This window comes from Eptatretus burgeri, chromosome 8 (assembly GCF_056783735.1).
Source record: "Eptatretus burgeri isolate ZD-2024b chromosome 8, Ebu_testis_v1, whole genome shotgun sequence".
In the NCBI taxonomy this organism is placed as follows: Eukaryota; Metazoa; Chordata; class Myxini; order Myxiniformes; family Myxinidae; genus Eptatretus; species Eptatretus burgeri.
The window spans coordinates 96,809,411-96,829,870 of record NC_140968.1 but is presented as its reverse complement, the minus strand read 5'-3'; the positions used below and the strand labels follow the sequence as shown (position 1 = coordinate 96,829,870).

Here is a 20,460-nt window from a genome sequence, read left to right as displayed (position 1 = left end):
CAACTGAACCCAGGGCCCGAGGTGGGTGCGGCAGCGGCCGCGGTGTATGACACCTCCCCCCTCTCCACCAAGACCCTTCCCCAACCCTTTCCGAAACGGCTCAGCTGAGAGCATCCAACATGGTCCAGCTAAGCGCCATGCTGGCGGCAATGAACGAAAAGATGAATGCGAAAATGATCGAAAAAATGGATGCAAACACAAATGAAATGAAAAACGAAATGAAAGACATGAACAAGCAAATGAATGAAGTGAAAACGACGATGGATGCGAATACACAACAAATAAACGAAAAGATGGATACAAAAATGAACGGAATGGAAACAAACATGAAGGAGGAAATGAAAAAGCTGCGGGGTGAGACGCAGAACATGGGCCGAAGCCTGCAGGCGGGCATGAAGGCCGTGACCGGGGAGATAAAAATGGCGACTCCACGTGTGGGAGCAAACGAGCTGGGTGGGGGTGCAACGGCTGACAGGCCCGCGGTGGAGGCGGGTGAAAAAATAATTCGTGGAACGTGTTGGGCGAGGGTCGTGACGATGACCGAAAGGGAAAAATTAAATGGGGAGACCAAAACGTGTGAGACGAGACACGAGGTGACGACAACAGAAATAATAGTTGAGACAAGGGAGGTAAAGGGTGAAGAGTTGGCAGAGACACGGGAGACAGAAAAAATAGAGGGAAGACTACACGATGAAGACGGGGTAAGTGACGCACACACACACACGGAGGTAGTGGAGGATAATGGGGGTGAGCTCGCGGAGCGTGTAGGGACCCGGTGCGAGCAGCGGGATGGCCTCCTCCAGGAACGAGGGGAGGGAGTATGCCCCCTTGAGGCGAGTCACGACCAGGTGAGTTCGGTCGTGCTTTGCGAGGTTGAGGGGACGAGTGCTGTGGACGGGTGCACGGAGAGCTTGGGGGGTGTAGAGGCCCCGGAGACCCTTGTGGGGACACGAATCCCCAGTGTGGTTGTCCCTGTGTGTGTGGTGCAAGGTGTGAGTGCGTCCCTGTGTGTGGAAGCGACCCCGTGTGTGAGTGGTGTGGTGGCGATGGTGCCGGAGTACGTGCTTCCCAGCACACCGTGTGTGGATGAGGCACGGAGTGTGAGTGAGGCACCGCGGGTTAGTGCCCCCGCGTGTGTGGGTGAGGCACCGTGTGTGGAAGAGACCGCGTGTTTGAGTGTCGCCGTGTGTATGAGTGAGGTACCGCGGGTGAGTTCCCCCGCGTGTATGAGTGAGGAACGGTGTGTGGATGAGGCACAGCGGTTGAGTGCCCTCGCGTGTGTGGGTGAGGCACCGCGGGTGAGTGCCCCCGCGCGAGTGAATGGAGCACCACGTGTGAGTAGTATGGTTTGTGTGAGTAGTATGGTTTGTGTGAGTAGTGAGGCACGCGTGAGTGAACGGCCGTGTGCAAGGTCGCTGTGTGCCAGGGAGACCGTGTGTGTGAGAGAGCGGTATGAGAGGGAGATGTCGGTTGGCATGCGGGAGCACGCAGCCGCATCTCCCGGTGTGAATGTGATGGAGTGGACTGTGTGCGTCGTAACACGCAGGTGTGCGTGGGTTGAATGGCGACGACGAAGGCGACAGAAGAAAGAAAGCCGAGTAGCGGCTGTAGTTGTTTCGAGGACCGTGCCGGGTTCACCCAGCAGTGAGCACGCGGTTCGTGCTGTGCAACGCACGAGACCGCCACGTGCTCGCTTGCGAGAGTGAAGTCCCGGTCCGGAAACGCACGCGGTGGATTTGCCGATCCCGCGGACGGACAAAGTTTAGGCAGGTAAATGGATTTGGACCGGACGGGTTCTCCACGCGATCGTGTGTGTTGAGCTCCAACGGGCAAAGCACATGTGTTCGCGTGGGGAACCCCTCGAGACGTGGAGCTTGTGTTTTTTTTTATGCGCACGGTGACGTCATGGCTGCACGTGGGGTTGGAATCCGGCAGGAGGGGTATCTCTGCCGGATGGTCCCGTCCAAGGAGGGACGAGGAACACGTGCAGCTGCATGACGTCACGGGCAGGTGCAAAGTGCGCGAGCTCTGAGTTGCCGCGCTGGCGCTGCGCATGTAAAGAAAAAAAAATAAAAAAAGAACAAGCCTCACTTTCGGGTATACAGGATTCCTGGGCAAGGGGTGAAAGACCCCCTTACCTGGGCACAGGATGGAAACTAGTTAGGGGGAAGGGTTAGCTTAGTTAGACCGACTTCATGGGGCAGGGGTAAGTCCTCATGGAGTCCGTGGAATGGATTAGTTAGAGGGATTGTAGTCAGATTTAGGTTGGGAAATAAAATGAATGATTTGGAGACAGTGACAGACTTGTGGATGTGTAGTGGGGACGTAGCTTAGCTACGTAGGTTAAATGGAACGTGCTGTAGTTTAAGGGACGACGTGGGAGCACGAGTTAGTTAGGGGATGTAGCTAGAAGGATGGCAGAGTTCAGTGGTGTGTGTGTTGAAGAGTTGGTGAGTGAAGTGGAAGCATGTGCTTGGTGAGTGAGTGAGGCCAGCGGGTCTGTGTGTATGGAGTGAATGGGGAATGCATGGTGCGATGAGTGATTGGGGGGAGGAGTGACTCCCGCCCAAGGGACCCCGGGGTCAGTGTAGATTGAGTTAGCTGGGTTAGTCAAATTGAAAAATGGAGGTCGTTTTGTTGTTGGTGGGAAAGTAGGCTCGAGACCCATTTGGAGGGGTGCAGGAGCCCTGTTGACGGGCTTGGGAGCGTGGCTGCGAAAGGTGAGTATCGCTGAGTGGGTACCCCGGGCACCAGGCTAGTCGGCCGTGGTAGGCCATGGGCCCATGGGGGGCCGGGATAGAGTAGTGGGCACGGGTGCGCCTGCTTGGTGCGGGGGCCCGGGGCGCCATTAGCCGCGTGGGCAGTGTTGTGGGCACGGGTGACCCTCGGAAAGGGGCCCGGGAGGCCGGCCTGCCACGTGTGCGTTTCAGGGGAGGTGCCATGGGGGGCACTCCCCGGTGTTAGGGAGCTGGTAGGCTCGGAGGCAGTGTTGTGCCCGGGGGTGCCATAGCGGGAGATTCGGCAGAGGGTCGTGCCTGCCAAAGGGAGCCACGTGTCCCAGCCAGGAGACCGTGTGAGGGCACGGAGAGAAAATTGGGGGGCGAGGCCCGAAATTGTGAGGACACCAACACAGGCGACGGGAATCTGGGTTGTTAGAACCAATAGTTTAAGCGAGAGGCGCTTGTTGAAAGCCCCGGGGTAGTTTAACAGTTAAATGGTTAGGGTAGATTAGGAGATGTACCCCTCCGCACCATCCATCCCCTCGCTCTCGTTGTGGGCCGCTGGACCCACTTTGGGTTAGATCGCCGAACTCTGGGGAGGCCATTCTGAGGCTTCGTTGGGCCTCGGCACAGGACGTTAGCTCTCCCTTGTTCCCCTCTGGGAAGGGAACGTAGGGGTTGGGAGTAGGCTAGGTGACAGGATAGGTTAGCCGAACAAGGACGATAAAGGGGGTTAGGGGACGATTTATAGTGGGGGAGTAAAAATAAAAACAACAGAAAAAAAATAAGTTGGGGCTAAATTGGGGTTTGACAAATTAAGGGAGTGGGTATGTACAGTGACAGGCAAAGGCGATAGGTTGGGAGGGAGACAGGTAGGTAGGTCCGAGCCCGCCTTCCAAGTGGCCAGCACCACCGCACTCCCTCCACCAACCTCCACTGAACGGCAAAGGCTAGCCAACTCCTTCGGCTGGCCGTGTTTTTCTTCGAGGCGGAGGCCGGCCAACTTCTTCTGCAGCTGTGGTACTTCAAGGCCTGTGCCGGCCAGTTCATCTGCCGGCTGTGTTTGCCTGCAGCGGCCTTCTTCTGCGGGCTGTGTTTGCCTGCCACCTTTGCCATGCCATGCCCACTGCCCACGTTCACCAGCCCCGTTCAATTTTTGCTTTGCCCCCCCTGTTCATTTCCATGTGCGCCAGGATCAAGGCAACAGTTTGCAAGCTGCAAGAACTGCCCTGTTGGCAGCTACAACACGGGCCTGCAGTGGCGGCCCGTGCACCGTGTTTGTATTCATGCATCCATTCGTTGTGCTCATTGCGTGTGCCACTTGAGCTGGCACGGAGACTGCGTTTGTGCAGCCCAAGCACCGTTGTGGTTCACTGCGTTCAGTTCAAAAGGGAAGGCCTTGGACTGCGTGTGAGCAGCCAGCCACGTTCCCTGTCACCTGCATTGTTTGAGCCAGAGACTGCATGCGGGCAGCCTGGCTCCCTGCTAACTGCTTTGTTTTTGCAGAGTTCAATGATCCTGGGCCATGGTTTAGTGTAAAATTTGTAAGTTAAGGTTAAGATGTACTGTAAATATGAGTGCGCCCCCCGGCATGTTTGTCTTAGCGCCGGCAATTTTATTTAAGTCGTCCGTGTGAGTGAGTTTGTTTAGATAGTTACGCAGCCCTTAGGTTATTTATTTTGGGGACACGAATACCATGAATGTCGCACTCAGGGATCCGTAGGTAAAATGTACTAGGGGAAAACTACACATGATGGCACACGAAAATTTGACGACTCGGGACGAGTCTGTAAAAAGGGAAGGGGGTAGTGTTGTGGTTACCAGATTCGCAAACCACCATTCAGGTCCCTTAGGTGAGGTATCTCGGTAAGTGCATGTGTAGTTAGGCCCAAACCCGTTGTCTAGTGGGAATACATGTCATTTATGCGAGCTGCGACTCTTCAGGATAGCCGTTTTTCTTTTACTATCTTTGTTTTGGACCAACCGCCATGATCACAACCACAACATCAACCACCGACCACAACCACCGCTTCACCACAACCGCCACGACCTTCACGCACACCTCACAACCGTAGCATCGCCACCGTTCTTGCCCCGCTGTGGGTACCGGTGTTGGACTCATGCAGAACGCGCGTCGAACAGCGTGTACAAAATCACGGATTTTGTGCTTCAAAAACGGATCAAAAACGACACACGCCCACTTTTTGCCGTCCAATCGGTGAGCGAGGGGCGATTTGGCCCCGCCTCCAGAACGATCGATATATGCAAATTTGTGGATCAAAAAGCCTTCACGCCCACTTTTTCTCGGGCCAATGGGGAGCGAGGTGAAAGGTCAAAGGGAGGGGGTCAAAGGCGAAGTTACGGGGGGATAAAAGGACGGTGTTCGTCAGTCAGGAGAGAGTCGCAAAGGAGAACGAGAAGGAGTCGAGAACGAGAAGGAGTCGGAACGGAGGGGACGAGTGTGGAAGACTGGAGCCCGAAGCCTGCAGTGGCTGGAGAAGCTGAAGAGAGCCGGACGAGGGGGTGCTCGCGTCGGTGCCAGGAGCTGCACGCCCGAGGGAGGCCGGCAGCGCGACCTGGCCGAGGTGGAGACGCACACCAGGGATAATAAAGATCCTCTATACCCCGAGCATCAGCAACCCCCTCCTGTTTCCCCCCGCGCTGAGATAGTGCGACCAAGGGGGCCCCGTTCCCACCCCCTGCCAGGCACTGTCCACGAGGCCCGCGGGTTGCGGGGCCATCGCCGCTCCGCGACTCATCACCAGACGGGTAGGCCCGACCCGGTCTCGGCCTCAGGCCTGCCTCATTCTTGAGGGATTTCTTTTCCTTGGTTTTGAGTATGTGTTGTCGGCGCCGTCTGTGAAGTAGAATTGTATTAGTGTTGCCGTGTGCTCGGTAGTCGGTATTAGCTCTGCACTGTGTTTTCACTTTTATGTTTGCTTTTTGTGTAAATGGAATTGTGTTTTCTTTTTTTTGTGTGCATTTGGTGGAATTGTATTTGTGTGCTTCCCGTGTGCCGCGAATAAATGTGCTTTATTGTTGAACTGTTCTCCCGCTTCGCTTCGTCTTTTCCTCCATTGAATCCCCATCTTGCTTCACGTAAAGGGTTGGTAGTGGGCTGAATACGCCCGATAATTAATCGAACCGTCGAGGTCGACGATAACACCGCTCGGTTATTCTGATAGTACGGAACGGGTCGCTTAAGTGGCCCGTGTCCGAAGTCGACCTGCGGCTAGGTGCGATCGCCCGGTCTACCCTCCGCGTGGGTACTTAGGTAGTTCGAATTTGGCGAGCAACCCTATCCCACGCGGGGGCTGATTGGCTCGATCGCGGTGAGACCGAAAGGTCCACCCGTGACTGGTTCCCGGCGTTAGTCCGAGAGGGTCACGACTGGATTGTCCGTCCGGTGGGCGACGTGCCGCGATTCGAGTTACGTGGCCGTTCGCACGCCGGCGGGCGCGAAATCCGCAACAATATATACATATATATATATATATATATATATATATATATATATATATATATATATATATATATATATATATATATATATATATATATATATATATATATATATATTGTTACGTCTGAGGGGGGGTATGCATTCAAAGGGTAATTAGGATGTTTAATTAGGTATGCCATGCTGTTCGAGTTTACCAGGATCTCGATGTAATAAGTAGCAATTCAGTGGTGATAAGTTGTCTCGTAAATGTCCATTTCATTAAGGGGGAAATGATAATTGTCACGTCATTAGATAGGGAGCCGGGTTAGGGTAAGTGTGTCTGCGTAAACCCTTTTAGTATTCCCTGTAGGCTTGCCGTGACATAACAGGACAGTGCTACGGATGGCTCCGCCCTTGATCACGATTGGCGGAAGGTGACGACGGAGGGCCAATAAAACGGCTCGATTGGAAGTGACGAGGACTCGAGTATAAAAAGGTTCTGTTCGGGAAAAGAAGTAGAGGAAGAGTCATAAAAAGAAAGCGTCTTGTCGAGGCTGTGGGTCTCATAGCGCGCTCTCTCGTTGCGCTGGTTCGTTCCTCGATTCGTCCTGTCTCATGGCCGAGCTATGCCTCGTGCCTCACTTCGGTTGGCTCTGGAGTTCTGCTGGCTCGGAGTACGGGACCGAACGGTGGGCGGACCTGCCTCCCTCTCCTGCTCGCATCTTGGCACCAGAACTGGCTCCCTGGCGGCTGTGAGCGGTCTTGGGCCTACACCAGGAGGTCGACACCACCAGGAACAGCACCACGGTGTCTCCTGCCCCTGACGAGCGCAACGCCAGCTCGTCCGGCGCCAATCCAGGGACTGTTGCGTCGACACCACGGGCCAGCCTGACGACCAGGACCAGCTACGTTGTGTGTGTGTGTGTGTGTGTGTGTGTGTGTGTGTGTGTGTGTGTGTGTGTGTGTGTGTGTGTGTGTGTGTGTGTGTGTGTGTGTGTGTGTGTGTGTGTGTGTACCTGGCGCCTTTGAGGGTTTGAGATTTGTATATCCATTGGAATTGTTTGTGTTTTCCCCACGCCCAAACCCACACCACCATCCCGTCAAATCGCCCCTGATCCCTCCTCTTGCCGAGTCTTATTATTATTTCTGGTTAGAGAAATAAACATTATTAACTCGGTGAAAAGCGACTCGTGCCACCTTCCTCGTCCCGTTTGCTGTGGAGCGATTAAAAGCGCCATCTTTGAGTTATAAAAAAATAAACCGCCTCCATCGTTTCGGCTCATTCTACGTTGGCGGGACTGTTCAAGTCCCGTGGACGTCATTATATATATATATATATATATATATATATATATATATATATATATATATATATATATATATATATATATATATATATATATATATATATATATATATATATATATATTTATATGAAAGAGAGATCGACACGGGACCAGCCGAAAGAAGAAGATATATATATATATATATATATATATATATATATATATATATATATATATATATATATATATATATATATACATACAGTAGACTAGGCGTAAGTCGGCAGCGTGTAACTCGTCACTTCGCCTAAGTCGGCAGCGTCAAAAAGTCCCAAATTTATCTCATGTTTTGTCCCTATGAATAAAGGGTCATCCCTCTGTAAGTCGTCACTTCGTCTAAATCGTCAGATTTTGTCCATTCCCACGTACTGGAAACTCAAGTAAATTACCACTCCTAACTCGTCACATGGAACTGCTGCTTCGTGAGAAGCCCGATTTCATGGAATCGTGATGCTCGCTCATTGGTTTACACCGCCAGTGATAGGCTATTTATAACTGCGTACACACGTTGATCGCACTGCAGGCAGGACAATGGCGACTAAGCATAAGCTTACAACTAAAACCTACCAAGAAAAATACGACATTATCCAGTTTTGCGAGGCAAACCCACTGATGAAGAAAACAGCCATAGCTGAGAAGTTGGACATCAAACGGCAGACATTGAACGATATCTTGAAGAATAAGGGCAAGATATTTGGACAAGTGGAGAAGATCATGAGGCCGGTGGTAAGTGTGAAACGTGTGAAATGTGTGTCCTTTGAAGATGTCGATGACGCGCTCATCATCTGGTTTCAGCAAATGTCGGCTCAGCCAAATATTCGGTTGGACGGTGAAATGTTGCTGCTGAAGGCACGTAAATTCGCTGCGGACATCGGGCCTGATGATGCCGAGACCTTGCCGATGCACTGGATCGACAGATTCAAATTGAGGTGGGGAATCGGCAAGGTCAAGAGGTGCGGCGAATCAGGCAGCGTGGATTCGGCAGTGGTGCACGACTGTAAGGATGGCAAATTGAAAGACATCTTGGAAAGGTATCAGCCTCGGGACGTGTACAATTCCTATGAGACTGGGCTTTTCTGGCAGATGCTGCCAGAAAAGTCTCTGGGGTTCGTTGGTCAATCCCATCATGGTGATAAGCAGGTGAAGTTGTTGTCTTACAGTTGTTCATTGTCTTTACTTTTGATAAACTGATTCATGAATTCCATCTTTGCTTGATCACTTTCCAACTCACCAATGAACCCCCACCTATGCCCCGAGGATTGTGTTTTCCTTTTGGTACAATAGCCGGCTCTCACACGTACGTGTCCAGGCCACGCACGACTTCATCCTTCACCCCACAGTCATCATGAATGTTCGCATACGCGTAAGTCGTCACATTTCTAAGTCGTCACTTTTTTCTCGGTCCCGATGGTGACGACTTACGCCTTGTCTACTGTGTATATATATATATATATATATATATATATATATATATATATATATATATATATATATATATATATATATATATATATATATATATATATATATATCGATCGGGGTGGAGAGAGAGAGAGAGAGAGAGAGAGAGAGAGAGAGAGAGAGAGAGAGAGAGAGAGAGAGAGAGAGAGAGAGAGAGAGAGAGAGAGAGAGAGAGAGAGAGAGAGAGAGAGAGAGAGGTTGGAGAGGGAGGGAGGGATCACGGTGGGAGAGAGGGGGGCATCGGGGGGCGGGTACAAAAGGAGAGAGACGGATGTCCCAGCTACAGTGCCATTCGAAAGTCGACACCCCCTTTCAAAATTTTCACCTTTTGTTGCCTGAAAGCCTGGAATTAAATCAGACTTTTTCCACATTTATTTACACATCGTAACCCACAACTTCCACGTGAAAAACATATTCTACAAATTTCAGAAAATTAATTAAGAATACAAAACTAGAATATCTTGGTGAGATAAGTGTCCGTCCCCTTATCAGAGCAATTGTAAGTTATCTCAGGTGCAACCAATCACCTTCAAAATCACACACCAAGTTAAGTGGCCTCCACCTGTGTTAAATTGTGGTGATTCTGATTATTTCAGAATAAAGTCAGCTATTCCTGTATGTTTCCTCTGCTGGGTGGTGCATTTCACAGCAAAGACTCAACCATAAGGACCAACGAGCTTTCAAAAGACCTCCCGGATAAAGTTGTGGAAAGGCACAGATCATGGGATGGGGATAAAAAATTTCAGAGGCCTTGAACATCCTTTGGAGCACAATGAAGACGACCATTAAGAAGTGGAATGCGAAGGTTACCACCAATACCCTGCTTAGATCATCCCGTCCCTCCAAACTGGATAACCAAGCAAGGAGGAAGCTGATCAGAGAGGCCACCAAGAGGCCTGTGGCAACTTTGAAAGAGCTGCAGGCCTTTATGGCAAAGACTGGTCACTGTGTGCATGTGACAACGATATCCCAAGCACTCCACAAGTCTGGCCTCCATGGTGGGGTTGCAAGAAAGAAGCCATTACTCAAAAAGGCCACCTTGAGCCCCATTTGAGGAATGCAAAAAACTACTCTGGAGATTCTGAAGCCATGTGGCAAAAAGTTTTGTGCTTTGATGAAACCAGGTTGGAACTTTTTGGTCGAAATGTAAAACGGTATGCTTGGTACAAACCCAACACAGCACATATGGTCAGATTAACCGATTGGAGCAAAAGAAGAACAGCACACATTTTCTGGGAAATTGGTCGGAATAAAATCCAGAAGAGATGGAGTGCCGTCGTTGGCTGAGATGTGGGTCGGGAAGTTGACAGATTGAGTCAGTCCCATTGAGTCACAGCAATCCTTTGCTGAAGTGCCATGGCAAGTGAAAGAGGAACCAACACCCAGCCAACTGGCGTGATGGCAATTTAAGTCACCACTTATGACGAAGAGAGAGTTTGGATGAGAGGATAGAAATTGGTCCATGTTTTTGGAGAGCAAGATGTAAATGGAGTCATCACTGTTTGGTGGATGGTACAACACACATATAAACATGAGGTGGGAGTGGAGGGGAAGCCATAGCCAGAGGTATTCCTGGGGGTGTGGAGGAGTAAAGGCAGTGCATGGAGAGTGAGTTATTGAGAGCAACTCCGCCGCCAGGACGAGGATCAGGTCTGTCATACCGGAGGAGGGAGTAATCAGGGAGAGATACCAGAGTCAGAGATGTCTTGAAGGAGGGAAGTTTCTGGTAAGCAGATTATGTCTGGTTTGTCAGTGGCAACCTGTATGGAGAGATCAGTCAGGTTAGAGCGAAGGCCCTGGATGTTTGAGGTCCACTCTGTTAAGGAAGAGGGGGGGAGGAGGCTTTGGATTAAGAGGAGGGTGTAGGGAGGGTAGGATTATGGAGTAGATATGGAGGTAGGCCTTATTTAATTATCCTTTATCAAGGCTTCATCCTCGGTAAACACCTTTTTCAGCCCACTCTCCCTTGCTGGGGTCTTAATTCGCCATTTTTTTTTTTGCTCTGCTCAACAATGCCTTGAGTTGGAACAGGCCACAATGGTTTCTTCACGCTAAAGCGCTCAATTTATTTTCCCCATTTTCCTCACTCGTATCATTGGCTGTATTCGGAGGGGGTCAATTATAAATCAAAAGAGGTGGTGTTAACATTGTACAGGAATTTAGTGAGGGCCACATCTAGAATATTACGTGGAGTTTTGGTCACCACAGTTCCAGAAGAACAGAGATGCCATAGAGAGGGTTCAGCGCAAGGCAACTAGATTGATTCCGGGCCGAGCTCGACTCACCCATGAGGAGCGGCTGAAGGAGACAGGACTTTATTCAGGAGAAAGGAGGCGGTTACGAGATGTGATAGAGACGTTTAAGATAATGAACGGTAGAGATAAAATAAGTGAAGATGAATTAATTATAATTCAACAGAGTCGACAGTGATAGGACCAGGGGCCATAGCTTGAGAGTAAAGAAGAGGAGAGTTAAGACGGTAGTAAGGCAGAGGACTTTCACTCAGAGAGTAGTTAATGTATGGAATGGTCTCCCTGGAAAGGTAGTGGCAGCAGAAAAAGTAGATAAGTTTAAATTAGAATTAGATAGGTTCCTGGACGTTATGGAGATGGAGGGGTATGGGGATGTTGATAAGACTTTTAGGTAGTTTGAGCATTGATGGGTGATTGTGTACATGTGTACAGAGTGCTGTTGGTGGGTGTCTTGTCAAGGGGGGTTGTGTGGTTGATGTTGTGTTTTTAACCAAGCCCATGCCCCCCTCCCCTGAGGGGAAGAAAATGAGGAAAAAAAAGATCCCAAAAAAAAAACAGCAAATTTTTTTTATTTCATTCATTGAAAACATTTTTTGCCATTTTCTTCCTTGGATTTTGTGGAGATGGGTTGGTGTGGTGCTCGTGCAGGCATGATGGGCTAAATGCCCAACACCTGTGTTCGATTTCCTTGTTATTGAATACCTGATCTTCATACCTACGAATCGCTGGATACATCGCAATGCTTATAAATGCCTGGAGATGCCAGTGTTCATGGCTTTATTTCATTTCCGCACATGCGATAAGCTCTAGAATCTCTCAACCTGAGCCAGATTTCAAAATTTAAACTGCGGAATTGACCTTAGCAGCAGTTCCGAATGTTAAAAAAGTGTTCATTTATCCAATTTGCATATTGTTTGCCACTCGGGGCGTCTCCTGGTGGTGTTTAATATGACTGATCAGCAATCGCTAATCGCTTACCCAGCCTGCCATTCCTTGTCATCTGTTTCATTGGAGTGCTTAAGCCACTTGGCAAGCGCTCTACAAGCTGCTTGGATTTCATTTGCAAGCCATGGTGATGCACGGCAAAAGTACCACTTATGATTTGTTAGGGTTTGTCCAACTGACCCCAAGATCTTCCAAATAATATGGAGGAGACGCACCGTGTCTCTCTGTTAAATACAATAAAAAAAATACATTGATCGATGTAAGTTCAGGCCCCACCTGCCTGTGTTGTGCTCCATGATGTCATGCATTGCCAAGCCGACACTTCCTTATTAACAAGTGGGATGGATGGATTAAGGGAAGGAATGGATGGAAGAGATTAATAGAAGGGATGGAAGGATGGAGGGAAGGGATGGGTAGATGGACCAAAACTATGTTTGTCAGCCATGGGAAGACAGTAGACGGAGGTGTAAATGATTTTTTTCTTTTGAATCACAGTTATTGTCACTTTTTAAAATAAATTACAAATTGACATTCAAGACAATGTTTGGTGATAATGTAAATTAAGTACATATATAAACGTGTGTTCCGTTTCTTTGTGAAATAGAACAAAAGTTTAAAACGTAACCTTCACCTCAAAGTGGTCATGCTGGGCACCAGCCGGAGACGCTCGGGGATGCACCCCTTGGAGTAACTTTTGAGGTTATTCGGGGAGAGTTGTTTCCAAAACCCAAGTTCATTGCAGATGCCACAGGGAATGTAATAACAGACAAAGGAACAGTTGGTGGGAACTCATTCATTCATTCCCTTCACCTCGTGTTCACTCTGAGATTGGAGTATACCGTCTGTTCATGAACAACTGTGGAACTTGCTGTGAATCCACTTTTCATCTATCCATCCCTTCCCTCCATCTCTTCGTTTGACCTCGCTCACCCACCCCTGCCTCTCTCTCCTCCCTCTCTCACCCCTCTTCCAACTTTCATGAAGTGATCAACAATGCGTGGTTGTGATGGGATTTGGCTTGGGTTGAGAGATTCTGGTACTTATCGTACTTTTGTTGTAAAACGTGTGTGCTTTCGATTTATTTTTTTCATCAAAAGCACACAATGATATCACCTTGTGCTTTTGAATGAGTTAAATGTTTGTGAATAATAATATGGAGGTTACTTTCCTCCCTTTATCTCGACGGGCAGATGAGGATGGGTGGGCAGTGTGACACGATGGCCATGCAGTCGATCCAGAACATGCAGGGTAACAACTACTGCGTTGACTGCAATGCACCAAGTGAGTCAAACCCCTGATCTGAACTCATCAATATGCAATTGATTTGTTGAACAACAATTTCTCATTTGTGTATAATTGTTTAAGAACATTTTACAGGACTATTAGAGGAAAGTGTTACTTGATTGGTCAGCTGTAACAGGATGGAGAACTACATTAGTAACATAACAAAAGGCACAGCTTGGAGTACAGGATATCTGTGAAAACATGGTGGAAAAAAAGTTTTACTTCAACTGATCCAAAAAAATCTTCCTGTCCCAGTCAAGCACCTTCTGCAGCGATAAACATGCGTAACCATATTGCATTTTCATTCTGCGATGGATTTCACTGGGATTCACACCCTCCCAAGAAACGGATGACAGAATGTTGCTCTTCCCTGGTGTATGCTTCTCAGGGAGCCGCCATCTTGGAACTGCTCGACTGACGTCATACACTCAATGTTTCCAGATCAAAAACAGACAAAACATGACTCTTACCTATAGATACAACATACGTCATCTACAACTACACACATTACATTCTCGGATTTATATCACTACATTAAGGTTACTTATTGACTGGCCCTCGTGTATCCATGTTTATATTATTTAAATATTTTCATTTAAACATAGCCCTCGGCCTTCCTTTGGATGAAAGAGGAGGCCATGAAAAGTTTGGTTGCATTGGTTTCTGCAGGAGCCGAATGCATAAATGAACAAACTTTCATATATATATATATATATATATATATATATATATATATATATATATATATATGTGTATATATATATATATATATATATATGTATATATATATATATATATATGTATATATATATATATATATATGTATATATATATATATATATATATATATATATATATATATATATATGTATATACATATATATATATATATATATATATACATATATATATATATATATATATATATATATATATATATATATATGTGTATATACATATATATATGTGTATATATATATATATATATATATATATATATATATATATATGAAAATCCATCATAACCCTTTTGATTGATACTCCTTGTGTGTAACTGAGCAGATCCAGATTGGGTGAGCCTGAACCTCGGTGCACTCATGTGCATAGAATGCTCGGGGATACACCGCAACCTTGGCTCGCATGTGTCTCGTGTCCGTTCGCTCAGCCTTGACGACTGGCCCGTTGAGCTGGTAGCCGTCATGCTAGCCATGGGCAACAAACTTACGAACAACGTGTGGGAGGCTGAAACACAGGGCTGGGTCAAACCTGGGCCCAACTCCTCCAGGTACATTTCTATTGATCTTGCGGTTTTAAAAAAAAAATCTTGATTTAATCATTAAGTTTATGTAATGCTGAGAGCAAAAAAATATTTAATTACTGACACCGATTACTGTTAAAAATTAACAACAACAACAACAACAAAAAACTAGAGTTCATGAAACAACGACATTGGCGGGATGTACGAGTGGCAAATTTAATTGGTCGTAATGATGTAAAATGCCGTAACATTTTGTCCATGTACTGCTAAACGGAAGTGTTTTGAAAGTGTCAAAAAGGCGGTTTATGTTCTGCAGTGTTCAAGTATATAGTTAAATCTAAATAAAATAGATTTTAAAGGTTGTAGAAAAAAAAATTTCTCAAGTTTACCGTCATCAATGCAGCATCTTTTACACCACCTTCTTTAACAAGTTACATTGGGTATTCGTGCCTATTGTTTGTGTCCTTTATAATGTCCTCAAAAACAATTTTATTTGAACGTCAGGCAGGCAGACAGAGTAAAAAAAATTATCTCACAAATACAGAGCCAAAGTATAGGTTTGTTTTCTGATCCATGTTCCGATCCAAAATATAACAATCAATTGAATTTAAAGGTCCCCTGACATGCAAAACTTTCTGGTTATTTATATATTAACTTGACTTTCCCAGTGAAGAAATCACCTTTTTTTTAAAAAAAATCAAAAATGGGATAATAGGGCTTCGATCATTTCTGGTACCTTTCACAACTTGCTATGCCCTGCCCCTAAAAAAAGTTGACTTCAGCGAATCGCAGCGTTGATGTCACATACAGAAACTCACACAGTGGATTGACTCGAGATCTCAAGAGTCGAGACCAGCGTTTCTCAACCTTTTTACCCTTGTGGAACCCTTGAAATAGTTTTCATGTCTCAGGGAACCCCTGCATAAAAATTATTATATACCATTATTAATATCAAGCTCTTTTATATTTTTATCGTAGTTCACGTGGTAAATATATTTTTTTTTTTCGGATACCTGGTTTAAGGAAAAAATGACCCCCTTTTTGGCAATGAAAAAAAAAACACTGCTCGTTTATGAGACCTCACATCGAGGTTTTAATTCACAAAAATGTTTTTTGTTTGTTTGAAAACGTCATTTTTGAAAGTGTTTGTCAACCCTGAGTCTGTTTGACAATTAAAAAACACACCTCATGTAACTTGATCAACAAAACTTAAACAAACAAAGCTGAAGCAATAAAGGTAAACAGAAGTACCAACCTTGAGAGAGAAAGACCATGCTAGGCAGCACAGAGAAGATAGATGGACACCGTGCATGCGTCCCGTACTTGAGTCGTCCCTCAATGATACACGAATCCGCCCCATGCAGGACGTCCACTAACCAGTGAGGGTGGTTTCACATTGGCGCCATATAGACATCGTTAAATACATTCTCTATGGTTGTTATAATTGTAAATAACTAGTGCGGGCCTGTAGGTGCGTGCCCGTAGGTGTGTGCCCGTAGGTGTGTGCCCGTAGGTGCGTGCCAGTATGTGCAGCTTCGTTCCTTCGCTCTCGTAAACGACAACTGGATTGGGGCATTTTTTTCAATTAGATCAGACCAACCATATCATAAATGGCCATAACTTTGGAAACCACCTGGGAAACACTCATTTCCCCAGCGTCAATTGTGACGTCATATCAAACGAAGAAGAAGAAGAAGAAGAAGAATTGTGTCGCCCCCCTCTCTCTCACCCCTCTCTCTCGCCCTCACTCTCACCCCCCTCCTCTCTCCCCCTCTTTTGAATTGTGACGCCCCCCTCTCTCGCCCCCTCTCTCACCCCCCCCTCTCTCGCTCTCTCTGTAAATGTATTCACGAATGTCTACCAAGCACAACAATTAATTCAAACCTTGGGAAAAAACAGCTTTCAAACCCTTGGGAAAATTCAAACCTTGGGATTAATTAATAATTTGAACAATTAATTTAAACTTTGGGAAAAAAAAACAGCTTGTCATTGACAGATAGATTGACATTGACAGGTTGACAGATAAATGGCCGTAACTTGGGAACCGCTTATCCGATTAATATCAAACCTTGAAAAGGCACATCGGCGGGTCCCCAGCAATATTCCTGGCAAGTTTCAATCAGATCGGACTGTCAATCGTGCAAAAAAAAAATTAATAATAAATAAATAAAATAAACCAATGTCACCCGCAGGGTGATCCATATCTTGCCAAAAGGTGACCACGTGTGACTTCTTTAAGGTCACACTGAGGTGAACAGAGCTGCTATCCACCAGGAGCGACTCCTTGAGGAATATCTGCCTACGAGATTCCGATGAGAATCGTTCTACAGAGTAACCATGAAAAATATGTGTTTGCCTCATAACGTCACCAAATGACGCCATAATGTCTCAAGCTTGACCTATCTAGAAAGCACTCATTGAGGTGTTCAATTTGAGGTCCTACACGATATGGTTCCGAAAACTTGAAAGTTTGACCTCAGGCGCTAACCATGAAGGTCAAGGCCAATCGCCACCAAAAATTAATCAGCTGAGCGCCAGACCACGAACTATATTCCCATGAAGTTTGAAGACGATCCGATCAAAATTGCTCAAAAAATAAGGGTTTCGTCGACTCCGCTGATTTGCGACAAAGTGACCTTGACCTTTGACCTTCAAAATTTTGTGCGCTGAAAGGGACCTCTATAGGCCTCTGATATGCGAAGTTACAAAAATTTCCAATGATAACTGTGCTCTGCAGAATTTTTTTATATGTGATTACAGACAAACAAAAAAAAAATAAAAAATAAAAAAACATACAAGCTGAGTAACATATCTTGCAAAAACTTTGTTTTGGCAAGATAATAAACAAATAAACATTAATTGTGACGTCATTCGTGACATCATAGCACCGTGTCTTGTCAGTGGTCGACAGATAAATGGCCGTAACTTGGGAACCGCTCGTCCGATTAATATTGTTGTGGTTGACCAAATTCGCAAACCACCATTCAGGTCCCTTAGGTGAGATATCTCGGAAAGTATATGTGTAGTTAGGCCCAAACCCGTTGTCTAGAGGGAATAAATGTCATTCGTGAGGGCTGCGACTCTTCAGGATAGCCGTTTTTCTTTTACTATATTTATTTTGGACCAGCCGCCATTATTACCACCACCAACCACATCTCAACAGCCATCACAACAACAACCACCAACCACAACGCCGCTTCACCACAACGGCCACGACCTTTACCGTCACAACTCGCCACCATCGCATCAACGTCATCTCGCGCCACTCGTGGGCACCGATGCTGGACTCGTGTAGAGCGCGCACCGAGCAGCGTGTTCAAAAGCATCGCGGACTTTCCGCAGAAAAAGGGATCAAAAACGACTCACGCCCACTTTTGTTCCGTCCAATCGGTGAGCGAGGGGCGATTTGGCCCCGCCTCCAGGGCGTTGGAGGGCGGTCGCTATATGCAAATTCATGGATCAAAAAGCATTCACGCCCACTTTTCCTCGGGCCAATGGGGAGCCAGCAAGAGAGGTGAAAGGTCGGAGGCAGAGGGTCAAAGATGAAGGAGCGAGGCCACGGGGGATATAAGGGGCCGCGTTCGTCAGTCGAGGGAGTTCAGTTCGCAGGAGGAAGAGTGCAGTTGGGAGTTCGCGGAGTCGGAGTGAAGAGGATGGAGCTGTGGAGAGGCGGCGGCGGCGAAAGCGGTTGAGGGGGTGCTCGCGTCGGATTCGAGGAACTGCGGAGGAAAAGGCCGGCGGCGCGACCGAGGTCGTGGTGGAGACGCTCGTCGCGGGACCCGCGATTTTGTGAAATCCTCCTTTCCCCGAGCATCAGCAACCCCCTCCTGTTTCCCCCCGCGCTGAGATAGTGCGACAAAAGGGGGCCCCCTTCCCACCCCCTACCAGACACTGTCCGCGAGGCCCGCGGAGTTGAGGCACCACCGCCGCTCCGCGTCTCATCATCAGACGGGTAGGCCCGACCCGGTCTCGGCCCCAGGCCCGCCTACCCCCTCATCCTGGAGGGTGGTTCTCTTTTCTTTTGCTTTGGGAATGTGTGTTGTCGGCGCCGTCTGTGAAGTAAAATTGTATAAGTGTTGCCGTGTGCTCGCGTAGTCGGTATTAGATCTGCATTGTCGCATTTGCTTTTTGTCTTCTTCTTTTCCATGTGCTTTTGGTGGAATTGTACATGTGTGCTTTCCGTTCATCGCGAAATAAATGTGCTTATTATTGAACTGTTTTCCCGCTTCGCTTCGTCATTTCTTTCATTGAATCCTCATCTTGCTTCACGCAAAGGGTTGGTCGTGGGTTAAGACGCCCGATAATTAATCGAACCGTCGAGGTCGACGAATAACACCGCTCGGTTATCCCGATAGTACGGAACGGGTCGCTTAAAGTGGCCCGTGTCCGAAGTCGACCTGCGGCGAGGTGCGATCGCCCGGTCTACCCTCCGTGTGGGTACTTAGGTAGGTCGAATTTGGCGAGCAACCCTATCCCACGCGGGGGCCGATTGGCTCGATCGCGGTGAGACCGAAAGGTCCACCCGTGACTGGTTCCCGGCGTTAGTCCGAGAGGGTCACGACTGGATTGTCCGTCCGGTGGGCGACGTGCCGCGATTCGAGTTAAGTGGCCGTTCGCACGCCGGCGGGCGCGAATCCGCGACAATATCAAACCTCGAAAAGGCACATCCGCGGTTCCCCAGCAATATTCCTGGCAAGTTTCAATCAGATCAGACCGTCAATCGTGCAACAAAATAAATAAATATTAATTGTGACGTCATTTGTGACGTCATAGCATCGTGTCTTGTCATTGGTCGACAGATAAATGGCCGTAACTTGGGAACCGCTCGTCCGATTAATATCAAACCTCGAAAAGGCACATCCGCGGGTCCCCGGCAATATTCCTGGCAAGTTTCAATCAGATCGGACTGGCGGTCGTCGAGAAACGGCCGTCACGGACGGACAGACAGACACAGATTGCTGGAATTATAGATAGATACAAGAGGTTGAAGCCTCTATTATAATAATCAAGGAGTTTCAACAGTATGCCATACGTGTATAGTAAAATTACGAATACTAAATCAAACAAAAACTACTCAAAAATACATGTCTATTTATTACTGTTTCTCGCGGAACCCCTTGCGACCTCTTGCGGAACCCTAGAGTTCCGGGGAACCCCGGTTGAGAAACTGGTCTCGACTCGTCCGATAAATCCGTCGTCCGTCAGACTAGTCCGATAAATCCGTCGTCCGTCAGACTAGTCCGATAAATCCGTCGTCCGTCAGACTAGTCCGATAAATCCGTCGTCCGTCAGACTAGTCCGATAAATCCGTCGTCCGTCAGACTAGTCCGATAAACCCGTCGTCCGTCCGACTAGTCCGATAAACCCGTCGTCCGTCCGACTCGTCCGATAAATCCGTCGTCCGTCCGACTAGTCCGATAAATCCGTCATCCGTCCGATAAATCCGTCGTCCGTCAGACTAGTCCGATAAATCCGTCGTCCGTCCGACTAGTCCGATAAACCCGTCGTCCGTCCGACTCGTCCGATAAATCCGTCGTCCGTCCGACTAGTCCGATAAATCCGTCGTCCGTCCGATAAATCCGTCATCCGTCCGACTAGGCCGATAAATCCGTCGTCCATCCGACTAGGCCGATAAATCCGTCGTCCGTCCGACAAATCTGACGTGCTGTAGCTTTCTTATATTCTTCTTCTTCTTCTTCTTCTTCCTCTTCTTCTTCTTCTTCTTCTTCTTCTTCTTCCTCTCTCTCTCTCT

General features: G+C 47.5%; 1 protein-coding gene across 7 annotated transcripts in view; it reads left to right on the top strand.

The window, feature by feature from the left end:
- LOC147022337 (arf-GAP with GTPase, ANK repeat and PH domain-containing protein 1-like) overlaps positions 1 to 20,460 on the top strand; it is a 185,509-nt gene that overhangs the window by 155,833 nt on the left and 9,216 nt on the right. For all 7 annotated transcript variants that reach the window (XM_085893112.1, XM_085893110.1, XM_085893114.1 and 4 more), the window contains 2 exons: positions 13,357 to 13,447; positions 14,513 to 14,735. In XM_085893112.1, coding sequence (XP_085749238.1) covers positions 13,357 to 13,447; positions 14,513 to 14,735 — 314 coding nt within the window. The remainder of the gene's footprint in view (positions 1 to 13,356; positions 13,448 to 14,512; positions 14,736 to 20,460) is intronic.